Source organism: Aspergillus luchuensis, chromosome 6, assembly GCF_016861625.1.
Source record: "Aspergillus luchuensis IFO 4308 DNA, chromosome 6, nearly complete sequence".
NCBI lineage: Eukaryota > Fungi > Ascomycota > Eurotiomycetes > Eurotiales > Aspergillaceae > Aspergillus > Aspergillus luchuensis.
This window is the reverse complement of record NC_054854.1, coordinates 3,053,660-3,072,541: the sequence shown is the minus strand read 5'-3', so window position 1 is coordinate 3,072,541 and position 18,882 is coordinate 3,053,660. Positions and strand designations below refer to the sequence as shown.

General features: G+C 41.2%; 8 protein-coding genes across 8 annotated transcripts; 5 read left to right on the top strand and 3 right to left on the bottom strand.

Moving 5' to 3' along the window:
• Positions 1-4,938: 4,938 nt before the first annotated feature.
• Positions 4,939-6,354, top strand: AKAW2_61061A (uncharacterized protein; the record flags this gene model as incomplete). Its single annotated transcript, XM_041693255.1, has 1 exon — positions 4,939-6,354. The coding sequence occupies one exon, from the start codon at positions 4,939-4,941 to the stop codon at positions 6,352-6,354; it is 1,416 nt and encodes a 471-aa protein (XP_041546559.1).
• Positions 6,355-6,570: 216 nt separating this feature from the next.
• AKAW2_61060S (uncharacterized protein) lies at positions 6,571-8,304 on the bottom strand (the record flags this gene model as incomplete). Its single annotated transcript, XM_041693254.1, has 3 exons — positions 6,571-7,366; positions 7,434-7,961; positions 8,030-8,304. 3 exons carry the CDS (start codon positions 8,302-8,304, stop codon positions 6,571-6,573), a joined length of 1,599 nt encoding a protein of 532 aa, XP_041546558.1.
• A 1,958-nt stretch (positions 8,305-10,262) lies between these two features.
• AKAW2_61059A (uncharacterized protein) lies at positions 10,263-10,949 on the top strand (the record flags this gene model as incomplete). The annotated part of the gene is made up of 2 exons (XM_041693253.1): positions 10,263-10,741; positions 10,934-10,949. 2 exons carry the CDS (start codon positions 10,263-10,265, stop codon positions 10,947-10,949), a joined length of 495 nt encoding a protein of 164 aa, XP_041546557.1.
• Positions 10,950-11,095: 146 nt separating this feature from the next.
• Positions 11,096-11,293, top strand: AKAW2_61058A (uncharacterized protein; the record flags this gene model as incomplete). The annotated part of the gene is made up of 1 exon (XM_041693252.1): positions 11,096-11,293. One exon carries the CDS (start codon positions 11,096-11,098, stop codon positions 11,291-11,293), a length of 198 nt encoding a protein of 65 aa, XP_041546556.1.
• Positions 11,294-11,592: 299 nt separating this feature from the next.
• Positions 11,593-12,972, bottom strand: AKAW2_61057S (bZIP transcription factor; the record flags this gene model as incomplete). The annotated part of the gene is made up of 3 exons (XM_041693251.1): positions 11,593-11,720; positions 11,788-12,790; positions 12,847-12,972. The coding sequence occupies 3 exons, from the start codon at positions 12,970-12,972 to the stop codon at positions 11,593-11,595; spliced, it is 1,257 nt and encodes a 418-aa protein (XP_041546555.1).
• Positions 12,973-13,251: 279 nt separating this feature from the next.
• Positions 13,252-13,811, top strand: AKAW2_61056A (uncharacterized protein; the record flags this gene model as incomplete). Its single annotated transcript, XM_041693250.1, has 2 exons — positions 13,252-13,405; positions 13,459-13,811. The coding sequence occupies 2 exons, from the start codon at positions 13,252-13,254 to the stop codon at positions 13,809-13,811; spliced, it is 507 nt and encodes a 168-aa protein (XP_041546554.1).
• Positions 13,812-16,608: 2,797 nt separating this feature from the next.
• AKAW2_61055A (NAD(P)/FAD-dependent oxidoreductase) lies at positions 16,609-17,666 on the top strand (the record flags this gene model as incomplete). The annotated part of the gene is made up of 2 exons (XM_041693249.1): positions 16,609-17,006; positions 17,072-17,666. 2 exons carry the CDS (start codon positions 16,609-16,611, stop codon positions 17,664-17,666), a joined length of 993 nt encoding a protein of 330 aa, XP_041546553.1.
• Positions 17,667-18,425: 759 nt separating this feature from the next.
• On the bottom strand, positions 18,426-18,827 carry AKAW2_61054S (uncharacterized protein; the record flags this gene model as incomplete). The annotated part of the gene is made up of 2 exons (XM_041693248.1): positions 18,426-18,562; positions 18,617-18,827. The coding sequence occupies 2 exons, from the start codon at positions 18,825-18,827 to the stop codon at positions 18,426-18,428; spliced, it is 348 nt and encodes a 115-aa protein (XP_041546552.1).
• Between the last annotated feature and the right edge of the window lie 55 nt (positions 18,828-18,882).

Below are 18,882 nucleotides of genomic sequence, written 5' to 3'. Positions count from 1 at the left end.
AAATATTCTTATTTAGTATTTTTATTATTATTAAATAATTTTTCTTTAGATTTATTTAGCAGGTATCTATAATTTTTTATATATAGATATAAATTCTGATTATATATAGAAATTAAACTAGACTAGAAAAATAAAAACTTTAACTATTTTATTTATTATTTTTATAAGATTTATTATATTTTAATTAAAATTAATATCTAAGCTAGAAAGATATTTTTAATTTTATTTAAGAAGAATCTTAGTTAGGATTTACTAAAATTTTATTTTATTTATAATTTTTTAATTATAGCAGGCTGTTGGCTTCTTTAATTATAAAATAATATTAATTTTTATTTTAATAAGATAGTAATCAGATATTCTGCTTAATTATAAAATTAATTAAATATATTTTATTTAATATTATAGATTCTATAAGATTAATATAAAATTTAATATAATATCTAGTTTTTGTGGAATATCCTCTGTTTAATTAATAAGTAAATCTTTCTATTTTAAATTTTAATAATTAATTTTATAATAAAATTTTTTAATATAATAATTATTAATAATTTTTATTTAATAATTATCTGGAGGGCCTTGGTATATTTTTTATTATAAATTTTTAATATATAAATTTATTTATTCTAAATCAGGTCTTAAATATTAAAATTATTAAGTATAATATATTATTTTTTTCTAGATATAATATCTACTTTAAATAAAATTTTTTAAAAATAATAAATTTCTTTATTCATAGCAGTCTATAGAGAGTTATATATATTATATATAAAGATCTTGATATAGTCTTTTATTATAATATATATAAATATAATATATTAATTATAATATACTAGATTCCAGAAGAGGATCTTCCAGATAAATATATATATTTTAAACTTATAAAAATTCTATATATTAATTTAATAAAAATTAAAATATATTTTTATTGCTAGAAAAAAGTATATTATATCTATCTTAAGATTAATTTATAGTTTTTATATAATAATAATATTATAATTAAAAATTCTAAGATCTTGGAGGAAAGAGATCATGATTTTATATAAAAAATATTAAATATTATACTAGAAAATTTATAAGATTAGCTATATAGTCATTATTTTTTTTATTAAAATTAAATTAAATATATCTTTTAAATATACTTATAGTATTTACTATCTTAATATTAGACTTAATAGTTTTATTAATTTTAATATTTTTTTTAATAATTTTTATATTTATATTTATTAGCTAGCAGGCTTGGCTAGCTGTTTCTAATTTATTAAATATTTTTTAATCTATTAGTTTTTATATAATATTTTATAGAAGAATATATATTTTATATTAACTAATCTGCCTGTAATTATTTATCAGGCTTTATTTAAATAAAATTAGTCTGTATATATTCTTTTTTTTAATTTTTTAAGAGACTTTTATTTTAAGTTATTATTCTAGAATAGATTAAAAAATATTATATATATCTCTGGAGTATTTAAATATTATTTTCAGAAATATAAATTTACTAGAGATCTCTGAGTCAGAAGCTGAGAATTATATAATTTATTAATTTAAGATTTTTATATTAACTGTAGCTTTTATTTAATTAGATTTATTATTTTTATTTTAAGAATATTCTAGTCCTGACAGGGTATTACTTTTTAATTAAAATCTTGAGATTACTTTAGATCTTAAGATTATTTTAGATTTTAAGATTATTTTAAATTCTGAAACTGCTTTTAAAAAATATTTATAAAGTTTTATTAAAATTAATTAGTAGTATTTGATAAGACTGCTCTTAATATAAATATATATAAAAATTATTACTAGTATTATTATTATAGAAATATAATTATATTTATTTAAAATAAATTAATATATTTTACAGTATTTAGCAGGTCTTTGCTTATATAATAATTCTAATAATTTTAATAAATTTAATAATTTAAATATTATATATTTATAATTTTTTTTATTAAATAGGAAATTATGTTTCTATTTAGTTCTAATCTCTGAAAATATATTTAAAGTAATTAATATTATAACTGGCTAGGCTATAGCTAGCTAGATTATAGTTAATAATTCTGGATAATATCTAGTTTTATTTCTTTTAAAATATTTAATAATCTTGTTAACTTTTTTCTAGGCTAGATAATTTTTATTATAGATAGTATATAAATCTTTGTAATTAGTATATATAAAATTAATATAATTTAAATATATGTTTTTATTATATAGGCTTAAATAAAAAAATAATAAATAAAATAAATATATTTATAATAAATATATTTAAATATTTAATATTTAATATATTATATTAGACAGGTTTTAGAATTATATAATTCTATATAATATATAAATTTTTTAAAATAGAGCTTATCTGTATATAAGAGTATATTAATATTTTATAATTAATTAAAATTAATAACTAGAAAATTCTTTAATTTTATAATTTTAGAAACCTGGTGGTCACCTGCCTAGTTAATATATAAAATATATATTTCTAGTATTTATATATTAAACTGTTTAATCTATTATCTAATATTATTATTTATTATATTTTTTTTAATAAATAAAGCTCTTGGAACACTGTATATAAGTATTAAATAATAATTATTAATAATATATATAAACTTATTTTATTTAAGATATTAGAGCTATTTATTATTATATTTTATTAAAATTTTTTTATTCTTGCAACTGACTGTATAAATATTAATATTTTTTAATTTATATATTTCTAGTATATAGATATATACTGTCAGTCCTGTTTTCTAAATAATAATTTATATAAAGTTTTTAATAATTATTAAGTATAATGTCTGATAGAATAATTTATTATTATTTTAATAAATTTAGATCTATAATTCTGTCTGCTCTAATATCTTAGAACTACTATTAATATAAAAATTATTAAATAAGATAGAAAATAGATTAGAAAATTTATTTCTAGTTATTTTTATCTTATTATATAAGAATTAAATAAATTAAAATAAATAATTAATAAGATTTTTCTAGCTGAGTAACTAGATATAAATCTTTTTTATTAATTAGATAAAGACTGTGATATCTAATTAGCTGGATTTTTTTTTAGATTTATTTTTAATTAGTATAATTAGAGTATAGCAGTATTTAATAAGAATAATATTTATCTTAACTAGTTCTTAAATATTGATATTTAGTAGCTCTAGTTATTTAAATAAAAATATATTTATTTATTTAACTAGACTAGTCTGTTCTATAAAGAATTATTATTAATATATTTATAAAATAGAAAAGACTGTATAGAAAATAATAAATTATAAAAAAAAATAAAAAAAAATTTAAATAATATTATCTATCTTAGCTATCTGTTTTAAGATTTTTATATATTATACTTACTCTAGAATACTTTAGAAGTATTAAGAAACAGGTTACTTGAGATTATAGTTTATTAGTAAATAGTATTATAATTAAAGAATAATAGATAAGATAATTATAAATTAAAATAATAAGAAAGATAATAGATAGATTTAGATTTAATTAATATTTTATTTATATTAGATTATATATAAGTCTATTATATATATATATCTTGAGATTTGATTTATAATTTAAATTATTTTTTTAATATCTGATCTAGAGTAGTCTAGTAATATTAAAAAAATTTTTTTATAATAAATCTAAATAATATATTACTGATTAATATATTTAATACCTGGCATATTCTAGAATAATATTATTTATTTTTTTCTATTTAAATATAAAATATAATATTTAAATAAGTTATAGAATAGTAGTAGTTATAGTATCTTAATATAATAATATATAATTTTTTATAATAATATTATAAATAATATAGTTAGTTATAATGCTGGCTACTATAATTTAAAATAATTTATTTTTATAAAAATCTATTAGGCCCCTTGAATACAAAAATATATTTTATTAAAAATCAGATTTTTCTATAATATAAATCAGAATTTATAGTTTATTATTTTTCAGAATTAAACAAGATCTCTACTGGTTAAGGGATATGTCTAGACTATTTTTTTATATATTTATAAAAAAATATTTATAGTATATTTATAGCTAGTTATAATATAGCTATTTCTAAATATTATATTTAAATAGATATTAGATCTCTGCTTCAGCGCATCTCTTTAAATAAAAATTGAAATAAAGGAGGAAGAGATATAATAAAATAAATATTTATAAAAAATAGAAGTAAAAATTAAAATAGAGAAAGAAGAAATGTAATAAAGTAAATATTTATAAGAAATAAAAATAAAAATTAAAATAAAGAAAAAAGAGATATAATAAAGTAAGTATTTATAAAAAATAAAAATAAAGATTAAAATAAAGGAGGAAGAGGTGTGATAAAGTAAGTATTTATAAAAAATAAAAGTAAAAATTAAAATAAAAAAGAAAGAGATATAATAAAACAAGTATTTACAAGAAATAAAAGCAAAGGTTGAAATAGAGAAGGAAGAGGTATAATGAAACAAGTATTTGTAAGGAACAGAAACAAAGGTTGAAATAGAGGAGGAAGAGGCTGTAAAAACCAATGATATTTCGGGAAGCATGAGTAATTTCTGCCTAAGGCATCACATGTCTTGTTGAGGCAGCGGATTCAGAGAAGGATATCACGGGGTCACTATAACCCTCATAGAGAAAATGCATAGAGTATTCACTTCTAGACTATCAGTCACAGTCGAGGTATTGCGTAAAAGTAGAGATAGCAATCCCGATGACACCATCTGCCGAAAGATTTGGTATGCCATTGACCACTTATCGTCCCCGAATCTGCCTACGGCCGGCAAACCAACTGCATGGCTCATTCTAGCGTCGATCACGCAACGGCAATAGCACGCAACATGATGTCTCCAAGGGATGATTTCCCCGCACAACTGCCAGTATATATATCGACGTGAGGGCTGTAGGATGTATCTGTATACCACGTCACATCAATCTGCAAATGCAAACATGACACCTAGATATCGTCGAATTGCTGTCATTGGCACAGGCCCTTCAGGCCTCTCCGCCGTCAAGGCTCTCCATGACGAGAATACCTTTGACAAAATTCGGGTCTTCGAGAGGCGCGACCGTGTAGGAGGCATTTGGCACTATGACCCAGCCCCAGACCCGTTTCATGCCCCCGGTAGCCCATCACAGACTCCCAACATCCCCACCAGTCTTCCCCAGTTCACCTCTCCACGCCCGGAAGACACCAGTGCCAGAACAGGGATTTACTCCCACCTCGACAGCAATGTCGGTGCCAAAACAATGGCTTTCACCCACACACCATTTCCCGAAATCAACTCATCAACCTCAATCAAAACCTTCGGCCCATCCAATGCCTCCCGTCCGTTCCGTACCGTGGCCAACTACCTGGAGGACCTCTTCATCCCCTACCTGCACCTAGTCTCGCTAAGCACGACAGTCGAACGGGTCGAGAAAACCGGCCACGAATGGACCCTGACCCTCCGTAAAACCGGCCAGCTCTACCACGGCCTACCCCAAGACTACTGGTGGACCGAGACCTTCGACGCCGTAATTATCGCTTCAGGTCACTACAACGTGCCTTCCATCCCATCTATCCCTGGCCTATCCACCACAGCCTTAACACACCCCCACGCCTTCGAACACGCCAAGGCCTTTCGCCACGCCGACAACTACGTAAACAAGCGCGTCCTCATTATTGGCGGCAACGTTTCCGCCGCTGACCTGGTCACCGAACTCCACGAGATCGTCTCCGGACCCCTCTACATCAGCCAACGCGGAATCAACCCCGCCCTCGAGAATGCCTGGACCCTGCCCAACGTCGAGCGCAAGCCCACTCTATCTCGCCTCGAACCTACCCCGGCATCAGGAAGCACAAACAACACCGTAACAGCCCACTTCACCGACGGCACTAAACTCGAATCACTCGACCGAGTCATCTTCGCCACAGGCTACACCGCATCCTACCCCTTCCTTGTCCCGGACCCCGTCACGGCTAATAACCGCGTCGCGGGCTTTTATCAGCATATATTCCGTATTTCGGATCCATCGCTGGCGCTGGTGGGACAAGTGCGTGCTGCTCTCAGCTTCCGCGTCTACGAGTACCAGGCTGTTGCGGTGGCGAGATATTTCTCTGGTCGGGCGAAGGAGCTGCCGAGTCAGGCGGAGCAGGATCGATGGGAGTTTGAGAGGCTGAAGATCAAAGGGAATGGGGTGGCGTTCCACGAAATCAAGCCGGATTTTAGGGAGTATTTTGAGGCATTGTTGGAGATTGCGGGTGAGGGGGCTGGATTAGCCCCGTTTGAGGATAGGTGGGCCGATGAGGCATTTGAAATCTTGAAGGCCAAGGATGAATATTGGTTGAGATTGAAGAGAGGTCAGAATAGAGCGAAATTGTAGGGAGCTATTACTCTGGGATACTCCTATTGGCTATTGGTTAAATAGGATGTAGTTTGTTCTTAACAGTTTGCGAGTGGCAGGACATCCGTCACAATATATATAGTTTCAGATAATTGTCACCATCAATACCGATTTTGGTTCTCTATTATTATCTGTTTATGTTCTATTCACTGATTGATATCCATGAATCTCACAGACAGTAATACCCGCGAAGACTTAGACCTCTGAAGATCTTTGTCGTCCCACATTCCCGATCTTCCGCAACCCGATTGAACTCACCACCAAACTGGCAATATTCATCGCAAAAAGGAACCAAAACGCCGCCCGATAGCCCACCATCAATGCCCCCGGACTCTCCTTGTTCTCCGATTGAGCGTACTTATCAGTGACACCATTTGCGATCAACGCCACTAATGCCAGCCCAATGCTTCGACCGAACTGCGACACTGTATTGAATACACCGGCAGCCAGTCCCTGTGTTTCCGCAGGAAACATTCCAGCGATAAGAATGGTCGAAACCGTGAATAGAACATCAGCTGCGATGGGGTTGAGGCACATGGCAAAGAATGCACTGCGCCAATATGTCCACGCGGGATTGATAATTGCTATGAGCAGCGGCGAGAGGGATGAGAGAATAGTGGCCCAGTTGATCAGGGAGTCTGCGCGCACTCGATGCAAAATCATGCCAGTGACCAGGCTTGTGAGTACGCCCATGACAGTCACTGGGATGAAGCGTACTGAAGTACTGAATACCGAGAGTTGCTGAACGTCCTGGAAGAAGAAGTTGGCTATTTGCTCAAAGGCGTTGAAGGCACCCCAGATGAGGAACACGTTGGCGCAGATGCAGGTGAAGGCTGAGTTCTTCCACAACGAGTTCTTGATTAAGGTGGGCCGAGAACGATGCTCTTGTTGACCTTGCCAGATAGCGAAGAAGGACATGAGAATGATAGACAGGCAGAAAAGTATAATGGTGCTTGATTCATGGATCTTTGATACATTATCTGTAATGACCCTAATATAGTGAGTAGTCCAAGTTAGTGATATTTTTCCATGTCAATTCGACCTTGGGTTATACGAACGCTAAAGCATATGAGAGTAGAGCCAGCGCAGCACTTGCAGTAAGAGCTCCGATCCAGTCAATCCCAAAGAAGATATTACGCCATGAAACACCCTGTTGCTTAGAGGTTCTGGCGGGCAATTGCCATACCGATAGGAGCAAGACCGGGGTATTGGCAATCGCTGCGCTGTAAAAGCCCCAGCGCCAGCTCACAGTGTCTGCAAAAACACCACCCAGAAGAAGTCCGACACCGAATCCGATGGGTTGACCCGATCCCATCAGAGCAAAGGCAAGATTCCTGAGCTTTCCTGATGGGAACTGCTCAGCAATGATGCTCATGGCAGACGGCATACAGAGTGAAATCGCGACACCAGAAATGATTCTGAAGATGATAAGTTGGGTTCCGCTTTGAGCAAGGCCACAGGCCATCGAGGAAACACTCTGTAGAAAGCATCCCGCGAGCAGAGTTGCTTTACTGTCTACCGCATCGGAGATGGCACCCGAAATGAGGAGTGTGCACCCTGTTCCCAGGGCGAACATTGATACTGGCCTATTTCATCTCTTTGTCAGTCCTGCCTTCTGTTTGATGCGACCACAACGCAAAGATTTGGAACACACCATAACTCCACTCCAGGACTTAGGTGTAGATCCGAGGAGATTTGTGGAACAGACACGGTGACAAGGCCACCTAGATAAGAACCAATAAAAGTGATACAGGAGATACAAAATATGACCACAGGAGCGTTTGGAGGCCCCCGTGGCTCTCTTTCCGGCAGGAGAGCCTCATGCTCAGAATTTGTTTGCTGCAAGTTCGGCTGTTCCTCTTGGTTATTCCCCTGATTAGATGGAGTGGAAGGTTTGTTGAAAGTCGGCGCTTGCGACATGGTATGCATGAATCATATATGTAATATGGATCAATCCAGTCTATCATCAAGGAAGGAGAGAAGAGAGATTATCTATACGCCAGGCAGAGAGGGAAACGTGGACGAAAGTAATAAACTCGGAAGAAGCGGCAATCCTTATTTAAATGGCTACCCCACTAGTCCGTAGGGCCGAGCAAGACCCTGGCCAACTCATGCGCGATTGACTCTTCCCGCTCTAGAACTAAGTAGAACAGGGAAAGGAAGCCCGAGCGGCCTGCAGCTGCTTGCGCGTTTTCGGGACTTGCATGTCCTTATCTCGACTAGTGATACCTACCATCTACTCCGTTGTGAGTAGATACTTATGCGAGTAGTAACTCGCAGTGGCTCTGCTATAGAGTAGATATCTTCTACCATGCACCCAATGAAGGGGGGCGTTACCGCCACACCTACCAGGTTTCTTCCACACAAGAATTCGCTCATGCCACACCCCTGCCTACTTTCTGCTTACTGCAGAGAGTCATGTCGGTCTGGAACAATAGATCGAGACATCTTCCGTTTCTTCCTTGGCATCCGGGGTCTGAAGATTGTCGTCGGCAATTGTGGACTCCGCATCAATACTTGATGCCGCAGGCCATGGTGGAGGTCAGGGCGGACACGGTAAAAGTATGAGCGTAGTAGAACCGTTCAACAAGGCATCCAGTGGCGGTGTATAAGTCAAAGTCCGAATTTCGGTTGTGAAAACGATAATCACGCAGAGTGTATTAATCAGTGGCATCACGCGTATTATAGTGCTTGCTGACCCAATAGTATTCAGACCTTCACTGTAATACAGCAAGGGAATCCTTCGCTGGTCAGATAACCAGAGAGTTATGTCCATTACTCAACATTAAAACACCTCCTTAGGCGTGATGAGTTGACTTAGTTCAACCATCTTTGCTAAATCATCAGACATGTCCGCTCGGAGTGATTATTATACATTCCCAGTTCTAGTTAAGTTAACCAACCCACTAACCCATTACGCAGTAGCTGCAATGACTGGCCAGGCTTAATTGCGGGAGCCCCCTGCCCCATTTGGGCGGGTCTGACCTTATAATCCGTGGATCGACAGTTGGTTTGATCCGACTAATCAATCACATCCATTGCGAGCTACGATGGTCGAATGACAAGAAATTAATTCAGTGCGTTAAATGAAGATCGACTGAACCAACTTATCCTAATGGTTATACCTTTCTTTCTTCAAATGGGAATTCTTTGTCTGATCCCAAGTTAAGTTATTAACCTATCGGCTTGATTATAACTTGCCACCGCCACTAACTACTACTCCCTTCCGGCCAGATATTGGACCTCAGCGTTGAAATGTTTAGATATATTTTCAGGTAGCGGTGCAACATTAAAGTTGATGTCATCAGCCAACACCTTATCTTTTTGGTCCCCGGCTGCGTCTCCACTACTTATAACTTCCTGATTTTGCATGGCAGATTCGAGCGAGTGTGGTTTTCTGTAGTCAGCCCCAATGACAGTTAAGCCTTCAGGAAAAAAATGCCGGAGAGAATGGTGACTGGAACTAGTGGAGAGCAGCGTGATTCTTGGACGACGGTGGGCCCAAGATTTCCGCCTGGGCCAATCCCATGCCACTGTAGTGGAAATCTCCACTTTTCTCAACTGCTCTCTCTCGGAATGATGAATAAACAGATAAAGACTGATAAACTAACCTAACTTTCGACCCAACACCTGACTATTGGTTCGCGGTCAGAGCTTCAGGTTATCCCATCGACAACGATTTCTAATCACAGAGTAAAGGCACTCAATTACGGGTGTAGGGAGCTATAAGTAGAACAGATGCCGTGCACCCGTTATCATTTACTTCCCTGTGCAGGCAATAGTTTCTGATCACTTTGTACTATTCCTATTTTTTTACCCTGTTTATCACAGTCGCGCCAGCGCGAGCATCTCTTAACTTCCCCCGACTCCATCGCCACCCCATTGCCATGACGACTCCTACCAACATTGATCCCAAGGATGCTCAAGCATATTGGGCCAAATATCAAGGGGACAGTTATCTTAAGGGCTGGGCCTCCCTCTGGGACAAAGGTGATAATTTACCCTGGGATCGTGGCTTCCCCAACCCCGCGCTAGAGGACACCCTGGTCCAGCGAGCTGGCACCATTGGCGGGCCCATCGCCCAGGACGGTGAGAGGCGGAAGGCCCTAGTGCCGGGCTGTGGACGTGGAGTCGACGTGCTCTTATTCGCGAGCTTTGGGTATGACGCCTATGGCCTGGAGTGCAGCGCCGCGGCCGTCGAAGCGTGCAAGAAGGAGGAGAAGGTGAACAGTAGCCGGTACCGCGTGCGAGATGAGAAAGCTGGCAAAGGGAAGGTCACTTTCGTCCAGGGGGATTTCTTTGATGACACCTGGTTGAAGGAAATTGGAGTGCCTCGAAATGGATTGATGTCATTTATGATTACACGGTATGTATATCACTCACTGCCGCTGTTGGGCTCCATTCCGTCATTGCTATTGTTTTCTCTCCACTTGTACTCTGCGTCCTACGGACGGCACCGCAAGATGGTTCACTCTGTGTTTAGAATTTTGATGTGCCTTTTCCGACCCACGCTGGATCCTTCTGGTCTTTTTGGACTCACCTTCTGACAACCATCTAGTTTTTCTGTGCTCTGAACCCAGAGCTCCGTCCTAAATGGGCTCTGCGACACACCGAGCTCCTTGCTCCCTTCCCTGCAGGCAATCTGATCTGTCTGGAATCTCCTCGTCATAAGGATCCATTGGCCCCCGGCCCTCCATTTGCCTCTCCTTCCGAGGCCTACATGGAGCATCTGAGCCACCCCGGTGAGAAGATCTCCTACAACGATAAGGGTCTTGTCGACGCGGACCCGTTGCGAGAGCCCAGCAAGGCGGGCCTGGAGAGAGTGGCGTACTGGCAGCCAGAGCGCACACACACTGTGGGCAAGGATAAGAATGGGGTGATCCATGACAGAGTCTCTATTTGGTGTCGACGTGACTAGAAATGTGCCTGCGCATTTGTGTGACCCAAATAGGGACAGAACATTAATGGAAAATATAGGTGATTATGGAGTCCGGCCCTGGATTTCAAAGGCCAGCCCCTAGACGCTAAAGTGAAAGTCGAAATGAATTGTTGGGATGCAAAAGGCACTTTTTTAAAAGAAATTTCGCGGACATAGGGAACATATGCATTGGGAGGATTTCCTCAACTCCATAGTGGGATCCTGGTTCTAATCGTCGCATCATGCAAAGTAAGCGGAGATTATATCTATCGTAGACATATGTTGTTGTTATACATAATTCATGGTATTTCGTACACAGGGTTAAACGCCCAAGGATCTTCAAGAGTGGCAAGGCGAATGGCATTTTCGACATCGCGCTTTCGGAACGCTGGCCCGCGACCGAGACAGATAGTGCGGAGGGAAAGATCTACGACCAGGTCAGTAAATGCACGGACAAGAAGACACAAAGAACCATTGATCGCGGCGTTACTCACATTTAATGAAGCTCACTGCGTTGAGCTGCGGAGCCGAATTGAACGGGGAACGGGAGAGGGGCGAGCCCGGGCCCTGAAGACGAATCCCTCGCTGCTGTAGCAGCCTTTGCACACCACTCGCATCCATCCACTCATCAGGACCCGATTCATTAACAATCTGCCACGTTCGCGAGGAAAGGGCGAGTCGTTCAGGCGAGTAGCTGTTCCTCCTCGAATTAAGGACTCTTGTCCTCAACTCAATCGTGTCTCCTGTGTCGTCGTGCATGACGGCGACAAATCCGGAGATCAAGCAGTTGCGCTCGTTGATGGCCAATTGTTTCCCGAAGATTGCTTTGACCATTGGATCGTCTCCAGACAAGCTTGTTAACAGACAGTATCCAGTCTCGCAGCATTGTCGGACTAGAAGGTGTGAGAGTGTCCAGCGCCCTTGCTTCAATGAATTATCGGGCGATAGTATGGTCGGGAAATTCAAGGCAGGAGCAGGACTAGCGATGGATGAGAAGGAGATATTCGGAGGCGACAAGGCTATTCCGAACGGCAGAATTGCTTGTTCTTGGAAGGGTGGCGTAGGGGGTAGTTGTGATAAGTCAGGCCATTGAGCCGCGAGGTCCGACTCGGGCGGGAAAGTATTACCGATTATGGGCAATGAATCAAGTTGCGTTATGAGCGTATTGTAATTTGATATGATATCTTGTGTATTGCTAAGCGTGGGAGACATTGACGGCGCCACATCCGCCGGGGCTGCAGGTTGTTCGGCCTCGTCGCAGCCCCTTTTGGCAAGCGACACGTATTGCTGTGTAATTTTTTGCAGAGCAGCTGTGATAGAAGGCTGATTTTGAAGAATCCCAGCCTCGAACAGAAGATTACTGAAGGAAAGGAACGACTCGCTGAGCTTCTCGATGCCTGACTCGAGTTCCTGTACGCGAGATTGCAGATTGACGATCGTGGTCTCCTTTCTCCTGCGATATGCTTGCTGCGCGACACGAAGCTGCCTTCTACGTCTCTGGATTCCTTGAGTTAGTTCCAACTTGCTTTCTGTATTTGCTTCGATGTGCCCACCTCGGGAGCTTGTTGATCGTCCGTCGCATTTCGTGGCCGGCCTCTCTTGCGAGGCGCGGGCGCGTCATTCATTGCTTCGACCATGGTGTATTGCTTTTGAGGCCCCTCTTTCAATCTTGAAGACATGCTGTGATGTAATGGATAATCTGAGAACGCGAAAAGGATGTGACGGCGTTGCCAGTTTACTCATCAGGGTCGGGGCGTCGGGACTGTTGAATAATCGAAAAATCGGTGGGCCGCCACGATTGGCCCGAACTGCGCCCAAAGTTTATTTACGGCTTTGAATTCACGGGCTCTCCTGCTCTATCCGAACGTCATCAACTCATCATCAAGACCGAGCGCGCCGCAACGAGGAATATAAATAGAATTATCGCGGTCAGCCTACTCCATGATGCCCCGTCTCCAATGCTCCAAAATACCTTCATGCGCAGCGCACAGCGTACAGCGTACAGCTCTCGCAACATGTCTTCATTCACTCAGCCAGTGCCAGTAGTTGCCTGCGGCAGAATACCCGCGATGGGGAAATCAATCTCCCAGCACCTACTGCCTGAATACGAAGGTTCTTGATATGCAATCCTGAAATAAACTAAGCATGGTCCTAATGCTCCTCAGTCATCCACTTCATCCTGTCATATGAGGCTGCAGAGGCTGAACTCCCGCATCTGCTTGCAGGTCGCGATCCTCAGTCTCGGAGTCCCAATGAAATAGGAACCCACGATTACAGCCGGCCTCCTCGCGCGGTAATATTTGGTCGCGGCTATGAGCCTCAGCAGGTTGAAGAGCTTAAGCAGAAATTCGCGGGTGTTACCAAAGAACCTGTTGCTTGGGTGAGGGGGAACCCAGCGGACTTGCCTGCCGGGGCCGCTGGGCCTGAGTATGCTCAGAATGTCGCGGCGGATATGAAGAAGGTGCTTAAAAAATGGAGGGACGGGGGAGGAAAGGAGGAGGAGATTTTGGTGTACTAGTTGCTTTGTCGGGAGAGATTATCTAATGCCTCACATTTTGCCAGTTCGAATCTCCAAACCCAAATTGATTGAAGGACCGATATCAAGGCTATTTGTCAGTGGTCTCGGACTTCGCTAGTTGGATCCCTGAACTTCGATCTTTGGCGTGTCGATTTACTTCTGTTCACTTCATGTAGGTGCACCTATCAATGTCAAATGCCATGGTACTGCTTGGTCCACACAGGTCTCTGCGCTTTCTTTACGCCGTGTTGGTTTTTTTTGGGAGACCTAGATCCCGTTTCAAGGGACGGAAAATCACCAGTAACAATGGAGATGTACACGAAGGTCCGAAACCTCCTTCCGGCCCGCAGTACGAGCTTATTTAGAGACCCTAACGCCAAGACACCTTAATGTATGCGTGAGTCACTATTTGACAAGGTGGTAAAATTGAATATAATTAGGGGCCGCAAATATACGCTACCCACTGCCCATCATGGGAACCAGACGGGTTGCCCATGAAGTGCCCAAAAATGCAGAATAACCCTTTCAGGCATACGCCTCACGCCTCAGACCCAGTATAGCCTCGTACTATGTCTATTATGTCTAAGCTGGTCCCCTGACGACTATACTGTGTTGAGTGCGACTCAAGAGCATTGTTCCCAAGAATACCTTCTTATCCTGGGCCGAGTATTGATACCATCTATTAGTTAAAAGCTGGAAGGAAGCGCCCGCGTTTCAAGCCTCACATACAGGATACTACGCACATGCCAGTAGTTTTGTAGAAGTAAGCATAGGTGTTCAATGGCACTGGCAAAATTTAAGCCTAGTGACCACCAGTTGCCTGAGAGTAGAATCCGTAGACACGGATCGAGGGGCCAGCCTGATCGGCTTCGACTCCAAGTCTACTCGTCCGATCAAGCCTTCTAGCCACCGACATCGGGTCACCTTGGTCCAGATGCCCTCTGGGCGTACCGAAGCCCTAGAATCGGACCTCTTGCCCCTAGAGCCCCCGGCAACACACAAGCTACAGAAGACCTATAGAATGTTAGTTAACTATAGCATATTACATAATCCAGAACTTTCTCCTCTGAGATTGACCTGTTCCTGCGGCGTCTAATAGTGTGCAGCTAGTTGGTGATCCGCCCTTCGTGTGTTTTGTCTTCCGGCGGTAGAGCAGGCCATCATAGAAGAATACATTAATCGCAGAACTCTCCTGCTGTGAGAGGGGGGCTCTCGCTACACCAGATAGCCAGCTAGCAGCATATACGACTCTCCAAGCTATCTAGCCTCCAGCGTCTACGAAACACAGTTATAGACGGTTGAAAACACTTTAAGTCGACGGAGTATAGACACTTTGTTATAAATTAGGAGAAGATCCAAACAGGAATACTGCTGGATTTGTCAACGCTCTCATACTCCGCTCTTGGACGAAGGGAAGGCTGAGCAGGTATACACTACAATATATATTAACGAAGGCTTGGTAGCGGTAATAAGTCATATGTAGCACCAGAGGACATGATACCTACTTAGACGATCCACAGAAGTATTTTCAGACTATGTTATTTCTTTTATTTTGTCGCTGGGTCGCTGGTCCTGTTGGGAGCAACTTGTGGATAGTACGCGAACGTCTCGAACTGGCTTTCGTTGTTAATTGCTTTCCTGCTTCCCCAGACTATTTATGACTGCGTGAGTGTTCTTCCTTCCATTGTCTACTTGATAGGTCGGACCCGTTTTGTTTCCTTCTGCCTACTTATTATATTCAGATTTCGTTGACGGCTTTGTGAATGTTACGGTGGATCGAACATCCCAGGTGGAGGTATTCCAAGTTTGGAGCAGACGATCTTTCCGTTCACTCTGTAGATCTTGTCCCTCATAACACTGCCTGTGCGAAATGCTGGTAGCAGGTCCGCTCCGTCGAAGACCCATGCGTATTCGTATTCACCGGGAGCGAGTGTTTTGACGGAACCAGTGGACCCCTTTGCACCAAGCCGCGGTACCGATTTTGGAACGGTGTAGGACTATAAATGTTGATTAAGGTACAACTCGGTACTGCCAATCTCAGCTACAACCTGGTCACCATCAACTTCTCATCCTGCTCATTCTTTCAGCGATTGCGATAGAGTCTCCTGTCTTCGCCGCAAATTGCAGAAGCTCGCCTTTCAGGCCCTTTCTGGTCTCCAACTGACCGGTCGGGTTTGTTCGGACTTGGAGGCGCGGACAGACCCCCCTGGTAGTTTAGTGCGAATGCCAGAGGTTCGCCAACAACTCAGGTCGACAGGGATATGTGTCCAGTGGTGCATGGATTCAGAGCTAGCAATACAGCAGGTGCATATAAGTATTGGAAAGCAAACATTGTGATATTCCAAAAAAAAGTTTTATGGTCTGGTAATTGGTAGCTAGGAAAGCATAATGTATCATAATGTGCTGAATACCGATCTCATATAATTAGGTTAGAGTATACCAGGAATGAGCTTGACTTACTGTTTTATTATTTAGTTAATTCATTCCATCACTGCAAAGTTATTGTGACTACTGACAAGGAAGTGTTGCCTTTTCCCCTTCCTTTGTTGATCTCCAATTTACCCCTGTCATAGATGTGGGCCCAGCCTTTGTTCTTTTGACGGGGTAAGATTTTAGACCAGCATTTAGTTTCCCCAACAGCCTTTCTAACACCCCGCCCCCGTTAACCCCACCGACCAACACCTTCTACGCGATCATTTAAGCAATGAGTCGATCCTGGTGAATTCTCTCTTTCTCCCCGTCACATAATTCCCATTCACCACTGACCTCGCAAACAGGAACACCCAACGTGATAACAATGCCTGCCGACCTTGTCGATGTTCTCATCATTGGCGGCGGCCCCGCTGGCCTAACAGCAGCCCTCACTCTTGCACGACAATTACACACAGCGATCCTCTTCGATAATCAGTCCTACCGCAACGGCAATTCCTCCTTTATGCACATGATCCCAACATGGGATCACAAAGATCCTGCTCAATTCCGAGAGAAGGCTCGCCAGGAGATCCTCTCGAACTATTCCACCATTCGCCTGGAGAATGCAACTATCGCAAAGGCGGAGAAGAAAGACGACGGTCTTTTCAAAGTAACAGATGAGAATGGGAGTTCTTGGGAAGGAAGGAAATTGATCCTTGCCACTGGATCCCAGGACATTTTCCCACCCATTCCCGGTTATGCTGATGCCTGGGGAAAGCGCATGTGAGCTCCATATTCCATGACTCTCCACGTGCTATCTTAGATCTGAGCTAATTCTTTGGAAATAGCTTCCACTGTCTCTTCTGCAAAGGATACGAGGACCGCAGTGCAAAGCGAGCAGGCGTTCTAGCCATCCAGTCCGCCGCAAATGTGCCGATGGCGATGCATCAGGCGGAAAATGCTGCCCAGCTGGCCGAGCAGGTTACCATCTATACCAATGGACAAGAGGCCCTTAACTCCCAGTTGGCTGCTACCTTAGCCGATAAGGGCAGCAAAACAGTGTTCAAGGTCGACAATCGTGAAATAACCGGTGTGTCGCTCAATGGGGACGATCTGAGTAATCCAGTCTCTGTTCAGGTCCAGCTTGCCGATGGTAGCCAGGTCGAAGAAGCTTTTCTCGTTCATAACCCTGACACGCAGGTCAAGAGTGCCCTCGCTACTCAGTTGGGTCTGGACCTCGCACCTAGTTTTGTTCCCGGCACGGGCGATATAGCTGCCGCAGCCCCTTTCTATCAGACCAACATCCGGGGCGTGTTTGCTGCGGGCGACTGTATGACTCCGTACAAGGTGGTTGCGGGCGCCATTTCTAGTGGATGCAATGCGGCTGTTGCGGCTTCAGCGCAGCTGCTCGCGGAGAAGCATGGCCACCAGCCGCTTTTCTAATTCTAACATTGGTGACGATTCTAGATGATATGAGGGCTATACTATCCTGGTCAGATGTGACAAGACGAGGAAGGTTATGGGAAGCGGAACAGCTGTAAATTCTATACAAAAATTGCACATAGGTCCAGAACCTGTAGAAAAGGCTAATTGGTTTGAAAGGCATGTAGACAGCTAAACACCGATTGTCCAGGATGGTGGATTACACAGCCTCAGCCTACACAAAATGGCGAGGGAGGCTTTGCAAGGACACTTCCATGAGACATAGCAATGACAAATATGGCAATGATAGGAAGGAAAGCGCTGCAAACAAGCTTGTTTAGGACCCGTGGTTCCATCGCCCCATTGATTCGGCCAAATGCCGAAACGGGGCAAAATTTCGCCGTTTGAGGCAACTGGTTTCCCGTCCCCGCACCTGCTCGGCGACTGTCACCCGATCGCGATTCTAAACAAGAGCTGAACAATCCTGATCTCAAAGACATACCCACCGACCGTTTTAAAACTACATTGATCCAAGGTGTTTTCAGTCGCCCAATTTATTCTACAAGACTATTACGGGCTTTTGTTGATAATGGACCAACCTCAACCCTTACCCAGGAGGTCTCCTACACGGTCGGCTCGAGAGAACATTTTCCAGTTACTCCATAGAATCCGTCATCGAAATGTGTATTGACATTATTAATGCAGTACTATGGTTTGTCATTAGACTATCTATTTACTTAGTCGAGTCATATGCATAATAACGACTTTTGGTATTATGAGTCAATAGCAATCACTGGTGATCATACCAGAAGCGTATCCGCGAGTCCACTTGGCAGCCACAACGTTCGCATCTCTCCATGGAACCCGAGAACTATGCCAATCCAATGTTTTGCCAACTTCAACTTTTCGGAGTGTTTCTGTGGCGGCCGTCAGATCATCCGCAAGGAAGAATAGCCTCGTACTGAGGATACTTTTCTGGCAGGTATTGGTTATAACGTCCGTTATCTGCTCGACACCCATTCCCACGAAAGGCGAGCAGAACATGTGGTCGACTGGGGGAACACTGGCTGACTCGGGAGTCAGGGAATCGAGGGCGTGTATAAAGCTGGTGTCTAAGAGTATCAGACCGGGGGGAAGACTTCGGTCGCTCGCGTATGCTTCGCTAATTATATCAGAGAGCATCTAGGAGAGTAGTGTTAGAACGGATGTGACTGTGTTGGAGACGATTGAGTAAGTC